Genomic DNA, 15,062 nt, shown 5'->3' with positions numbered 1-15,062 from the left:
GAAGAAGCACCGGGAAGCTCAGACGTGGTCTCTTGATTTGTACTGGCAGTAGAGAACTCAGTGATGTTCTCCTGGACTGTTCCACTTTATTACTTTTTTCCTTCAGCACTGCTGTCAGGAGGTGGGACGGAACTGCTGGTTGGTAACCTGAGGGAGTTCAATTTTGATGCTGCTTTGGCAGGCAGACTGTCCTCAGAGGAAGTACTATAAGGGTATCCTGGCTACTGGTAGCAAGAGCAGAGAGCTGTGGAAGAGAATGGAAGGGCCGACTCTTTATTATTCCTACACTTCCTCCAGCGTCTTTTATTGCCGGTGTCGTCGGAGAATGATGAATACCACTGTAACCCACGTCTCTGATGCAGCAAGGAGGTACCACAAAGTGATAAGCCCACGAGTATTCCGCCATAATCTTGTAGAGATTTCCCTTTCAATTTGGATATCTTGCTTTTGATTCCTCTTGTAACTCTGGTACTACAAAAAATATAGAAGAGAAATGAAACATGAAAGCAAAATATAGATTAGAGAGAGAGAGAGAGAGAGAGAGAGAGAGAGAGAGAGAGAGAGAGAGAGAGAGAGAGAGGAGGGAGAGTCAGAGAGTGGATGCAGAGGCAATGTTTTCCGCCAGGGAGCTTCCTTTTGACGGGTAGGAAGCATAAAACATCTTTAACAAGATGCGACAGAACTTGGCAAGGGGGTGAGTAAGATGGAGGGGAGCAAGTAGATGTGACAGTGGATAAAGGGGATGTGCAAGAGGGAAGAAGGATGGGTCAATGGAAGGTAGGTAGAATTAGTGACAGAAAGGGTATGCAGGAAGAATATTAAGATTGGTGTCAGAATGGGCCGAAGATGGATGAATAAACAAAACTGATGAATGGGAAGGAGTAAGCCTAAGATTGTAAGAGGAAGCGGGAAGTGCATGAATTGTTATGATTACCTTGGTGAGGAATGTAGGAGAAAAAAAAAATAAGGGAAAGGAAGGACTAGTATGTAAGAGCGAGGATGAATGAATGTGTAATACGATGAGAGAGTGAGTGCCAGGAAGAGCTAGGGAGATGAGTGTGTGTAGTATCAGTATAATTGGGTGAGAGAGGCATGAAAGTAATAAACGGCGATATCAGAGACTGCTAAACTGACAACAGTTTCATAGCAGCATATCAATAAAGACAGAGGAGAGAATGATGTGTAAGATGGAAGGGATATAAAAAATATCAAGAAAACTGACTAACAGTGAATGTCAGTACGAGTAACTGAACTGCTAAAAGAAGGGGGAATGTGGAAGTACTATACGTACATTGGTTGTGTGTCCTCATGTATGTAAATTTTATCTTAATCGTGTTAGTACAACCTAATTTTTAACCAGGTAATGCGACTGTCTGTCGATGTTTCTGTAGTATATCTAGTAGATCATTTCCTACAAATGCTTTTTTATGCACTCTCTGTCTGACGAGCTTACTTAGCTCGGTGCTCCAGCTAGTCACTTTGTGTAAAGGAGCTGGGCAAATCTCTTAGCTGTATTTCAAGTTCCTTTCTTAATCTTCACGTCTACATTCATAGCGTTAGCTAAAATGACATTAGTCTCACCTTGTCATTTACCCAACTTTGGGTGCATTCTGTCAACAGGCCATTTATTTTAATCATCTCTTCTAATACAATGACATTACAATTTCTCAATCTACTCTTTATCATAACTTTCATGAATTATTTTGGTGGTAAATTTATACTATAATTAACCCCATACACCAGGTAATATTAACTCAGATGTCAACTCTATATAGGCAATTTCTCAGACTCTGCTGAAAATTGCTTGTTACTGATCCTTAGTATCTCGGAAAGTCTAGCACCTAGGGAAGCAAATTAACCCCTACGTGCTGGTTGACATGTTATACCATCACGGTTTGGGGTGTGGAGCAACACCTGTTGACTGGTATAGCTGCAGTCGTCTTCCCTTCACCCTTCGAATCTGTGACCATTTTCTGTGACAACCATAGGGTAGATAGGTACCCATGGTACCCCACTGACACATGGCTCAGTCTGTACACGGCTCTGATATAGAGTACAGTTATGTCTTCCTCATCCTTCTCGTCCGATTCCGCTTCCCCATGCGCGGGACCAATTGCATCATCGACCCCCGCGAAAGTTCTACCCTTACCGCTGGAGAAAGGGCTCAGTGACTGCAGGTGTGTGCAAATAAATCGTAAACAGGTATGCACAAGTGTGTTTTTTTATACATAAGTGAAATGTAAGATAGTATAAGTTATATCTAGTATTATGAAATAAATGTTTTATATTAAGTTTTACAAGTGGATTGCAAAAAGTGTTACTGTTTATGATTATTTGTGTAACAATGATTGGAAATACCTTGAGTAACTCTACCTGCTACAATGAAAGAGCACCAGGGGTGCATGGGCGAGAAAGAAAATGACCTGGTTGACAGTAGCTAAATTATTTACCTCCTTACTCAGGAAATAATGGTGAATATGCGAAAATCAGCATAATTGTGATGTGATGTACAGAAGTTGTAAGTTGTGCATTAGTAATATTTTCACGATGCCCCTGATAAGTACAAATTAGTCACAACTTGTGTACAAGTAATTGCCTCATACTCAACAATACTGCATGAAACACCCAGAGCATTTACTTCTGAAATTGCAATTACCCATAATCGTGATGTTAAGTGCAAAAATATGTGCCGTAGTAGAGGCAAATTATTACAACTGACGCAAGAAGTGAGTACAGAAAATCAAAGAGATATTCTTTTCCCACACACTTCCAGGGCATAGTGATGCAGTGAAACATGAGGAAAACCCAATGGGGAACCACATGAACAGGGTGATGACTCATCCTTATCAAGGTGAGTAAGGAAAAGTCGAAGATTTAGTGGAAAATTCTGGGTATTCAAAGGAAGGTTGGGCAGTGTTACAATCACCACTCCTGTCAGTGATGCCAACACAAACCAGTGAGTCCAAGGTCACTGGCAGTGGCGCATGCTCAGATAAGCCCGCCAAAACATGCAAAATGAGTGACCTTTAACTTATCCTAACTCATCGATGAGACCACCTGGAGACGTGGGGATACTTTCATATGCAAGACAAAGAGATGGTGGTTTTATGTATATTTTTTTCTCTAGCTGTTACAGTTTGGAGATATTAGGGTTTGAAGTAAGGGTTTTTTTTTTTCCAAAATCAGGGAAATCCCCTGTAGGGAGGAGTGGGCAACATCGGAAACCCCTGGCGTAGAGGGGTTAACCCCTAGGATACACAATTTGATCGACCAAACTTCCCTGAAAACCTGTATGTGGAGCCGATTTTTCATCTCTTACAGAAGTAAGAAGTTTTAATGCCCAGGGTTTAGAGCTTGAATTTACACACCTTATGCCACAAACCAGAGCATTCTAGGCCAACTGGTTACTGAGCTATAGCCTGGCAGAAATTGTCAAAAATAAGACACTGGCAACCCTTACATATAGGGAGGGAGGAAAAAAAAAATGCACCAACATTAATTTTGGTATTATAGAATGACATATCTTCATTTTACAAGCCAGACAGTGTATATATCATTTTCATATTTTAATTGTTTACCATACAGCCACAGCAAGAAAGTAGCTGGAGGTGGAGGGAATATGAAAGGGTGGAAGGAGTATGAAGGGGTGGAGGGGGGAGAATGAAGGAGGAAGGTGGAGGGAGGATGGTGGAGGGAGTGTGGCATGGAAAAATCAGCTTTATAGAGTTGGTAGGAGGAGCTGTGAGTCCAGTCACAGGCAAGGGAGGGGGGGGGGGAGACAGAAAGTTTGGGGTAAAGGTAGGTGGCGAGAGGGAGGTGGGGGAATCACTTCCCCACAATGGGTAGGATCCTGGATCCTCCCCCATCCCTACTCAGGACTTAGTTCTCAATGGTCTGCATCGATATACGTCACAACTAGGCCGAAGCCTAGTGTCCGCAGTTTTTTACAAAGGCTCCTCTATCGATCCTATTAGGCATCAGGCGAAATTCTGGAAACGAATTGATCAATCCTATTAGTACTTTAGGGGTTAATGGCCATTTTTCTCACCAACTCTTCCTCTTGCGAATGAAAGTACCCCCAGGTCTGTAGGTCCTTGTGTTCATAAGTAATGATGTGAGGAAGATAACTAATTTTCGGCGTGAGAGAGGAGGTGTTTCTTGCGTCTACCTGTGGCACTGACTACTATATGGTTTTGCTCTCAACATAATCAGTACTCCACTAATATATAAACTAGACACTGTTGCATCCAAGGTATACCTCTAGGCACTATTACTGAGCCCTTTTCTAGTATCTTTGGAAAGAGGCTTGGCAGTGGTGGATGATGCAATTTGCTACAGGCGATGCAGATGGAATCCGACGAAAAGGAACCTGAAGACATCCTTGTACACCTGGCAAAATCATGGGACAGAATGACTTTCACCTTTGTGATATGGAGGGACTGCCTCCCCATCCTTTGGTGGTGAGATGAAATGGTGTCCAGTTCAAATGGTGGCAGGAAAACAACTGTGTGTATAGCCACTACCTAGTGGCCCCGTGGAAGCTAGATTGTGACATGTATAGACGTTACCTGGCAGATGGGAGTTAAAGAGAGTAACATAATGTGATGGCAAGCTCCTAACCACCCTACTTTTGTGTCCTATCCAACCACTTCTCTCCTTCTCTGGTCTCATCTCTGATTTCCCAGCCTATATATATACAACTCAGGGTGTATGTGTGGGATCTTTCCATCAGATGAGAGTGGGTAGTAGTAGTAGCAGTTGTTTCCTAGGCAGTCTGGCAGAAAAGCCCCGAGTCCCTTAGGAAGGCCATAGCCAAGACCAGACTTTCCCACAGAGCTCTCAAAGAGTGTAAGTTGTGTTCTTGGCGTAGGTGATTGTGTGCAGTGCAGTCTTCCATAATGTGCTTAATAGTATGGGGTGCTGTGTTGCATCCTGGACAGACATCAGTGACGCAGACATCCAGCCTCTTCTGGTAGCTTAAAAGGGCTGGATGGTGCCCACATCTCAGCCTGGCCAGGTGGACCCTGTCCTCACAAGGAAGATAGGATTCAGAAGGGTGGATGTCAGGAGGCCGTGCATGCAACTGTGTGTTGTCTTTAAGTGACTGAATGGAGCAGCGAGTGATCTGAGTGTGGATATGCTTCTGGAAGCTGGTCTGAGGTGGGTTAGGGGGGGAGAGATGACAGTATATGTGTATGGTACCGTGTGCTGGGTGTTGTTTTGATGTTCCTTGGTGTGGGTGGATGTGCTGCCATGTACTATAGTGGATGTTGTGGGTTTGTGGAGGCTGCAGCAAAAAACTGGGTTGCTCTCATGTCTAGGTGATCCTTGACTTTGAGGACTTTGGTTTCTTGATGTAGGTGGTCTGTGGGCGTTGTAGTTGTGCAACCTGTGAATATTTTTAGGGCCTTGTTCTGTATGATCTGTAGAGTGTTGTAGTGTGTTTTGGTGAGGTTAGAAGGCCAGGCAGGGCTTGCATAATTCAACACTGAACGTATGTATTGCTTGTATACTGTGGTGGTGGTTTCTTTGTTGTGTCCGAATGTTGTATGGGCAAGTGACCTCAAAGCATTGAGTCTTGGTGTTATTTTATTTTTAATGTTTGTGATGTGTTCTTTAAATGACATTGATGTATTGTATGTTACACCAAGGATTTTGTGTGTGTGTGTGTGTGTGTGTGTGTGTGTGTGTGTGTGTGTGTGTGTGTGTGTGTGTGTGTGTGTGTGTGTGTGTGTGTGTGTGTGTGTGTGTGTGTGTGTGTTGTGTGGTAGCCTAGTGTTGTTTATGGTGGTGTGTGGGATGTGACTGTTCTGCTCTCCAGTTTGTGAGAAGGGTCATTGTAGATTTGGCTGGGGCTATTTTGAGCCTGTTTGTGGTGAACCATTCGTGTAGTGTGTTGAGGTAAGGTTGAATGATGTATGCAGCTGTGTTTGCATTTTGGTGCATACTTGTAAGTGTTATATCACCTAGCATAGGAAGCTATGTGTATCTGTGGTGTGTGGGGTGGGGGTTCGTAATGCATGTATAGGTTGAAGAGTGTAGGTAACAAAACAGATCCTTGGGGGACGCCGTTTGTGAAGTTTCTGATGCTAGAAGACTGACTGGCAAATGTTATGTGTGCACATTTGCCTGCTAAGTAGTTTGCCAGCCATCTTTTTGTGTTATTGTGCATGTTTGTGTTGAGTATTTTGTTTGTGAGGTTGTGGTGGGGGATGGCATCAAAAGCTTTGCTAATGTCTAGTGTGATTAGGAATGTTCTGTGTGGTGGCCTAGCTGAAAGCATGCCATCAAAAACTCTCTGTGTAAGGTCTGTAAGAAGGGTGTTTGTGGAGTGTAGTGGCCTAAAGCCATGTTGTGACTGGACTAGGGGAATGTGAGGTGTGACTAGTTGTAGTACCAGTTGTTCAGTGACTTTAGAGGGGGTGCAGAGGAGTGTGATGGGGTGATGTGAGGAGGGTAATGTGGGGTCTTTGTTGGGTTTAGGGATAGTGATGATATTGCCATGCTTCCAGATGTTGGGTATTATGTTGTGTGAGTAGCTGTAGTTTGATATGTTGGTGAGTGCTTGTATGCCATGTGGTCTTAGGTGTTCAAGGTGAATGTTGCCTATGTTGTCTGGTCCACAGGCAGATGAGTGCTTGAGGTTGTTAATGATGTGCTTTGTCTGGTTGTAGGTGAAAGGTGCGTAGTCTGGGTCTGTGGGGAACTGTCTCTTACGTCGGATGATACATCAGTCTTCGGGATGGGAGTTTAGATGGCTGACTTGTAAAAAATGATTGATGAGAGTGTTTGCTTGTTATTTGTTTGAGGGTATGGTGTCTGTTGTTGTGACGGCAGTGTGCGACTGTGTGGTGTTGCTGTTGGAAAATGTGATATTGTTTAGTGTTTTGTAGAGTTTGCTGATGTTTGTTTTGTGGTTAAGTGTTTGAAGGTAATTTTTCCAGTTTAGTGTTTGCTGTTCTGATATTTTAGTGCAGGTAGTTTTTCTTGACATCATGTAACTGGCCCAAGTTGGTTATACTGTGTGTTCATGAACTTCTTGCACTGTGGCTAAAAGGGTTAGGGATACATTGGGTGGTCTGATATTCCTGTCTCGAATTATGCCACGACTTTCCCTGAACTGCACATATGCACCTACATTACATACACTGATGACTATAGCTATATTGTCACATAATACATATTGCCTATGAATAGCATAGTGTTAAATCTACTGATTTCTGCAATATATATTAATGACAGAATCAGTATTATTAATCCAGTATTAAATGGGATTTTAATGTAATGTGTCTTCATGTTAGAGAGTACTCTCGGGAAATTGAGCGGTGTAGCCATGCAGGGGCGTGGAATGGGCCCGGAAGCCCACAGACAGACCCTTGCCCCCCCCCCCAGTCCCAAAATTGTGATTTGTTTTATTACATTGCACAGGTAGTCCTCTACCCAAGAAAAAAGTTTGGGTGGGGCCATGTGTCTGTGAGTGTGAACCCATCAACAGACTTCGACCAAAGTATTGTCAATGATGAATCTTGAGTAGATGATGAACTGATTTGTTTGGCTAGGTTAAGGAGTCAGAGGTCACGGTCATATGGGGCCAGTTTATTTTATCCTTGTGGGCATATCTCCTAAACCCCCTGATGAATTTTGACCTAACTTTTGTCAGTGATACAGCATGAAGGGACGATGAACTCGCTAGGTTACAAAGGTCAAGGAGTTAAAGGTCAAGATCATAATATTATGATGTTGACTTATTTGCATGCGTCCATCCATCTGCAACACTTGTGGGTGTGATATCTCCCGAATCTATTGATGGATTTCCACCAAACGTTTGTCCATGATGCAGTATGAGGAGGTGATGTATTGATTAGGTTAGCTAGGTCAAAAGGTCAAAGGTCAAGGTCATATGGGGTCAAGTTATTTTAACCATGAGGCTGTGATATCTGCAGAACCTCTCAATTGATTTGCACCAAATTTTTGTCAGTGATACAGTACGAAAGGACGATGATCTAGGTTGGTCAAGAAGATCAAGGGGTGAAGGCCAAGGTCATAGGGGGTTCACATATTTTATCAGGAGCATCCATTTACCCGTTCTGCTAATGTTGGCATGATATCTCCTGAACTCATCAACAGATTTTCACCAAACTTTTGTCAGTGGTGCAGTAAGAGCAGATAATAACCTGAATAGATCAATTAAGTCAAGGGATCAAAGGTGAAGATCGAATGGGGTCGACTTAGTTTGGCCTTGTGGGTACCATATCTCCTGAACCTCCCCGTGGACGAATTTTGACTAACTGTTATCAGTGAAAGAGTATGGATGGACAATGAGCTGATTATGTGACCAAGATCGAGTAATCAAAGGTGATGGTTATAATGAGTCAGCTTTATCCTTTTGGCCCTGAACCGCTTGACGAAATTCGACCAAGCATTTGTCAGTGATATGGCATAAAAGGGCAATGAGTTGTATGACTAGTCCTTCTGCAAATCTTGATGGAGACATGCTAAGCGTGGCTTTGCAGTGACAGGTCAGAACCCTAGTTCTCAGCAGTTAATTAATTTATATTGGGATAAATTATAAACACGTTAAGGCTCGTATTCTCTGTACTTTATTTGACGCCAGCAAAAATGTAAATGTTTTACAAAATTGAAAATTCCCCTCCATGTACAGTGTGCATCAAAAAATCACGTCGTCATACCTGATTTTCTCCTCATTGGTGTACTGAATCCTTAGTGACTGACACTGATGAATTTCTTTAACTAAAGAGATTTATACCAGACTTGCTCGAAAGCCCTTGAGATATCAAGTGCGATGGCAAAGCTTTTGCAAAAGTCCCCAAATGAGGATGACCTGAAGGCGGAATGGAAGTTGAGAAGATTGCTGGTGGTGTGTCCCTGTCAGAACCCATACTGAAAATCGGAAGGAAGGGTGTAGTGGGAAAGATGCTTTAAATTTTATTTGCTAAGAATAGACTGAAAAACTTGGGAAATACAGGATGTTAAAATAATTGGATGATAGTTAGTGGGCCGGGAATGGTAGCTCTTCTCTGGGACTGGCTGAATGACAGGAAACTTCCTGCTAAAAGGAATGGTACAAGGTGATACGCGGAGGCAAAAGAGTTTACATAGGCAGGATGTAAACACAGAATCATAGTTCTCTGGGACAACAAGAGAGACCAAATTAAGCCGTCGTGCTTTGTTAGTACTGAGGTCAGTGATGGCAGAAAACACATCAGCTGAAGAAATTTTTACATTTTAAGCAAAACATTCCCATTTGGGGAACATTATTATAAAATATTAATATATAATAAGGTTATTGATGATTGTTTATGCTCAGTACAAAAATAACTTTAATGGTGTTAAATTGATAATACATACTGAAATAACTATTTTTTATCAGCTCTAATGTCTCGTTTTGTTTTATTACTTTTCACGATTTTTTACCACTCCAGGTATTTTTGTTCTTGAAATATTTGTTGTCAAAATCTTTAGTCTCTATTCAGCAAGTATATATTATTTCCTTTGAAAGTATTATCCCACTTTAAATCATCAATTACCGAGAAATATGAATATTGGCATGTTGCCCTATAAAATTTACCCATGTTCATACAGGAATAAGCAGGTTTCAAGTCTACTACTACATTGCATCCTTACAGGCTGAAACAAGCTGATACTTGCTGCAACTGAACATCCCCAAGATATAGGCTCAATGTTCATGCCTTGAGTATTACTACGTATTCACTCGTCCTCAGACAGTCTTGAAGAGTCTGATGACAATGGTAACATCAAAATTCTGATTACAAAATGTGAATGCTGTGTAGTGCAAGTAACAATCCATACAGCTTCTCCATCTACAATAGTAAAGTGGGTGACATCAGGTCACCACTGGGACCCCGTGTTGTCAATGAATTGTTGCAGCCAGTTGAGAGAGCTAATCTACATGTTGTGCTTTTTAATAATTTTTTGAAAGCCACACACTGCTAACAGAATTGGTTCAAAAGGATATTCGAGCCTGTGGAACCATTCATGAAAGCTAAACAGGACGCTATCCTCTCCCAAAAAGGAATGAATTTGAAAAGCATGTGCAAGAATATTTTGACTACAAGTCATGGTGTGTGTGTGTGAAGTGGAATGACAACTCTGTTGTGACTGTTGCTAGTAACTATTATCGTGTGAATCCACTTTAGACACCAGAGAGGCATGTGAAGAAAGAAAGCAGCAAGGTAGTCTCCCAGCCGTATTTCATCAAGATGTGCAAAGGCATTGATGTCTGTGACAGAATATTTGCATCCTACAGACCAAGACTACATTCAAAGAAGTGTTGGTAGAACATTTTTTAAAACATACTGATCGTGGGAGTAGTAGCTGCTTTTAGGTTCCACCAACATAATGATCCATCTGTAGCTACAACACAATTTCAGTACAGAAGACACTGCAGGAGGCATGATAAGGGTTGAAAAGATGAGGAAGAGACTTGGAGGGCCCACGGCACCCCCAGCCAAAACAATCAGATATGACGGAGTCGGTCACTTTCTCGTGACATGTTCGCAAGGTAGATGCACTGTATGCCATTAAAGGGTTGTTAGCCATGAGGAAGTTAGATTGGGACAGTGGTGGGAAACGAGCACCTGAATCATCTAAGGTGGAAGTGGAAGATAAAGTCAGAGCAAAAAGTTCTGCTTAATCAGTAGAAGAATGCTACTGAGTCATTAGAGCAGAAAAAAAGTAAGGACTGGAGGGTTGCCTCCAGTACCTAAAAGGCCTCCTTCTTGTTGTAGGCAGCATTTGAACATGTGCGATTAAACCAAAGTTCATATGCATTACTGGTAGTCACAGGAAAAGAGAAGGGAATGTGTGCTTCCTAGCCTGAGAGAATAACCTCCATAATGTATCAGGTACACTGAGATGGGTCTCAGTCATGGAGTTAGTAATCATTCCAGGGAAAATCAAAGAAGTACTGCCTGAGGCCTTGTAATCAGCAGTTCCAAAGTGCCATTTCGCCACTTCTTGAGAGGGTCCACAAGTCTTACTGGAGCGATAGAAGTGGTTAAGGTGATAAGCTAGACCAGCGAGAGAAAAGATCACCAGCATAAGCAGAAGAACTATCTATCTATCTATCTATTGCCAGAAGCCTCAATCCCGTTTGGGGTGGCCACAAACAAATCGCCTCCAAGTCGCCCTGTCCCCCGCCATTTCACTCCCCTGCTCCCAACTCGCATCCCCCTGTCTCATATACCTCTCCACCCCATCTCTCCATCTCATCCTCGGCCTCCCCCTCCCTCTTTCCCCCCCCACCTCACTCACATACACTCTCTTCGTCAGTCTTTGACCCTCCATCCTCTCCACATGGCCAAACCACCTCAGTGTGTTCCTCATAACACTTCCTATCACATCCACATCAACACCACAACGCTCCTTTATATCCTCATTCGTCAGCCTCTCTCTCCATGTGACTCCACAGGCTCCTCTTAAATAACTCATTTCCACGGCTCTCACTCTTGACATGTGTCCTTCCAACAACGTCCAAGCTTCACTTCCGTACGTTAGAGTTGGTATCACAATACTGTCATGTAGCAACTTTTTCACTTCCATGCTCACTTCCCTGTTTCTTATCACTGCTTTTAAAGAACCAGCAACCTTTCTTCCATGCTGTACCCTTTCAAGCACTTCACCCTCCAAACCTCCATCCTTACTCATCACACTACCCAAGTACTTAAACGTACTCACATTTTCCAATTCCTCACCATCCAACCTCGCTGTACATTCACTGACTTCACCTCTCTCAAAGACCATCACTTTACTCTTCCCTACATTCACCTTTAGTTGTAATGAAAAGGTCAATTATGTTGGAATTATTTCTAAGGCGATAATGGATACGGGTTCGGCGCTGTACAGGCTGCACTAGGTCATAAGGGATAGAGGAGATGTAGGCTTGCTCACCATATGAATCAGTGAAGGGAGTGGAGAACCAAAAGTGGTGGCGAATATTGAAATGACCTAGAATGCAGTCTCAGAGAAAGGAGAAACTGAAAAGATGTGTTCCATCTTAGAAGTAAAATAGTCAAAGAGTTTTTCATAGTTAGCAGAATTAAGGGATAAGTAAACAATATAGATATATTTAGTCAAAAGATAATAGGATACCCAAAGCCAAGGAGTAGAGCATTCAGAATATTCAAGAATACAATAGTATGATAGGTTGTCACAAACATTTACACAACAGCCACCTTTGGCTTTAAGGTGAGTAAAGAGAGAGTAGGAGGACACAAAGAAGGGTTTATTATCACTCGCCTCAGACAGCTGAGTCTCGGTGAGGAAGAGGAGGTGAGGTTTAGAGGATAAAAGGCGGTGTTCAACAGAGAGAATTAGAGGAAAGGTCACAAATGTTACGGAAATAAAGTAGAAGTTAGTAAGACAGTGGTTCCAAGCATCTCTCTTAGTCGTCACTGGGGGAGGGACGGATGATAAAGTGCCCCCCCCCGCCCGTGGACTCGGAGGCTTGGTGTTGATACCTTTTTTTTTTTTTTAGCAAAGAAGAGGAAGTGTGGTGTGTAATGGGCATGTAATTTTGTGTTGACAGCTGGAAGAGCTTATACAGGAAAGTATGCTGACCTAATCCCAGTGTTATTGAAATACTAAAAAAGTTCGCAAGGGGGAGTCGTCAAAAGCTAGTCCCAAGGGTTGATGCAACGGGAGCTCTTGCTCTCCCTGTCATCAGCTTCCCATTCGCCTTGGGATTAGTGCCCTGTTCGACTGGTGCTACATATAGGTTAGGGTAGTTTATGGTTAAGTTTGGTAGTTAGTTAAGTTAGTTGATCTGATTAGTCTTTTTCAGTTAGGTTAAGTTCATTGATTGAGTTAGACCTGGCTTGTTAATATGGCTAGATTAGGTTAGACTAGAGTGGTTAGTTGGTTGGGTTAGGCTTTGCTTCAATTGGTTGCATGAGATTTGGTTCTGATCGCTTTAGTGGTTGTTAGATTATATTACAAGGGTAGGTGTTACATTAGGTTAGGTGACTAGGTTTGGCTTTTATTATGTCCGGTAAGCCTGTTAGGTTAGATTAGGTGGTTTGGTTTGGTCCGGCTAGGTCAGATTTTGGTTATGCAAAGGTCGCTGAGTAAGTTTTATGAGAGATTTGTTTATCCTAAAAACAGTTCATTCGAACTGAACTAAAATGTTTTTAATCACTCCATTACAAGGTGGACTCATTGAGAAGGTCCCGATTGGCTTTAACTGGACCTCACATACCTCGAACTGTTGTTTACATGCTTGTTGTTAATACTTGAAGGATGTGGGTAGACCTCTCTGATCTGAACAGATATAATTGGGCCTGACTGGGCCTAATTTGCTCTAAACTGACCTGAAATGATCTGATTTGGAAGACTTGACTGCATATTTTATGATGGTGATGCCGATTGTCTATTATGCCGGTACGACGCAGGTTTTTCCATTGATGAATACACTTTTCCCCCTTCTTACTCCCCCCTCTTCTTCCTGTACCACGTCTATTTCTTTCATTTTCAGATATTAACTCTCCATTCTAGCACAGTACCAGCCTGCCATCGTGGCTATGACTTTGTAATTCCTAATTCCATTTTAACTTATTTTGAATAACCCTTGACTATTTCTTTCCCTCCTGTAGTCTGTTCACTTTAGCTCTAAGTAAAATTAACATAACCTCATTCATGAAAACCGAGATACAGCATTCAGCAGGTTATTACGAGTGAAATATGGTGGTAGTCATGAAGCAGTGCTGTGGGAAGGATGTAGAGGTACTGTATAGTAGTATTCTGCCACTGATCTGTCAGAAATATGGTACAGGAGAATAAATATATTTACCTAGTTAAATGAATCAGCTACATCTCTCCAGACTTTGCTATTACCTCATAATCCTTTTCACTCTTTCCAAACCTCAGTCATAATAATTATGCTTAACCTTTATTTTCATATTTTTTCACTGCCCTTCCCCGACTTACCCAGCATATTGTTTGTTATAAATATTAGTGTGGTCCTTAGGTAGGCTATATAGTGAAAACTGAATATAGGAAATCTTCATGCCCCCCCCCCTCCCCTACTATTGTGCCACAGCATGTAAATTTTTTTTGTATATTGCCCAAAAAATTATGGTGCCCCAACGGCCGTGAGGTTACACCCGATATAGGAGAATGGGACCATATTCCTGGGAGCCTCTCATCGATCCGCAAGAGGGCGTGATCATGGCGGGAAAGGTGGGAAAGCGACGGGGAGGGAGGAGAGAAGACACGGTGGCACCTGGACGGGTAGGGGTAGGGCGAGGGGGAAGGGAACTGGGCAGTCAGTAATGTGTCATTACCACTTTTACTAGCTTAGCGAACAGTTGTTTTGTGCATTACGAAGGTAAATAACAGTCCTTCATCTGAAAAATCTTTCCAGGTGGTGAGTCACTCTCAAGGTTTGATTGCAATGGCACCAGCTGACAAACAGTGTTCTTTCTAGGAGGATGACAACCACGACAAATGTAAGGAAGAGAAGGAAAGCAGGTAGAAGATCGAAATCTGTTTGGATGGACAGCTCCCACCCAGCTCAGGTGGTAAGTTGCCATCTAACGGTGAGGACCTCCAGTGGCTGTTCCATTTTCTGCAGAAGGAATAGAGGGTCCTACCAGATGCTGCAATGATCGTGGACTCTGAGGTTGTTGGATTCTGGTATTGCAACAGACTCCCTGTGGCACAGAGCAAGCACAGGATCCCAGAAGAGGAAAATCTTTACGAGGAATGACATTCCCTGAGGAATAGGAAGGACAGGAAGACTGAGGTGGGGAAGGACAGGAAGACTGAGGTGGAAGAAGGGAAGTGAGCTGACTTCAAAATGAAGTTGAAGAACCTCTTCACCTTGGCACAAATGGATGCCATGCAGCTGCTGAGGAATGAAGAGGACAAGGCGTTTCTGAAGGCTTAACAGGAGGAAGGCCACCAAGGCATCATGCTCCGTATTGACTGGAAGCTGTCCAATGCTGAAGTGAAGAATCATGAGAGAATGGAGGCTTCCCAAGTTCTGGAACTATGAGAGCAGCAGCAGCTGGCAGCACTTGAAG

General features: G+C 42.7%; 1 protein-coding gene across 1 annotated transcript in view; it reads right to left on the bottom strand.

The window, feature by feature from the left end:
* The window catches only part of LOC145390370 (uncharacterized), a 93,193-nt gene that overhangs the window by 77,250 nt on the left and 881 nt on the right, over positions 1–15,062 (bottom strand). The window contains exon 2 of the mRNA XM_080265318.1: positions 14,576–14,690. Within this exon, the coding sequence (XP_080121444.1) occupies positions 14,576–14,690 (115 nt within the window). The remainder of the gene's footprint in view (positions 1–14,575; positions 14,691–15,062) is intronic.

The sequence above is a fragment of the Coenobita brevimanus genome, chromosome 14 (genome assembly GCF_032717465.1).
Source record: "Coenobita brevimanus isolate Jiangsu-jjx chromosome 14, ASM3271746v2, whole genome shotgun sequence".
Lineage (NCBI taxonomy): Eukaryota > Metazoa > Arthropoda > Malacostraca > Decapoda > Coenobitidae > Coenobita > Coenobita brevimanus.
The sequence above is the reverse complement of the archived record's forward strand: the minus strand, read 5'-3'. Positions and strand labels throughout refer to the sequence as shown.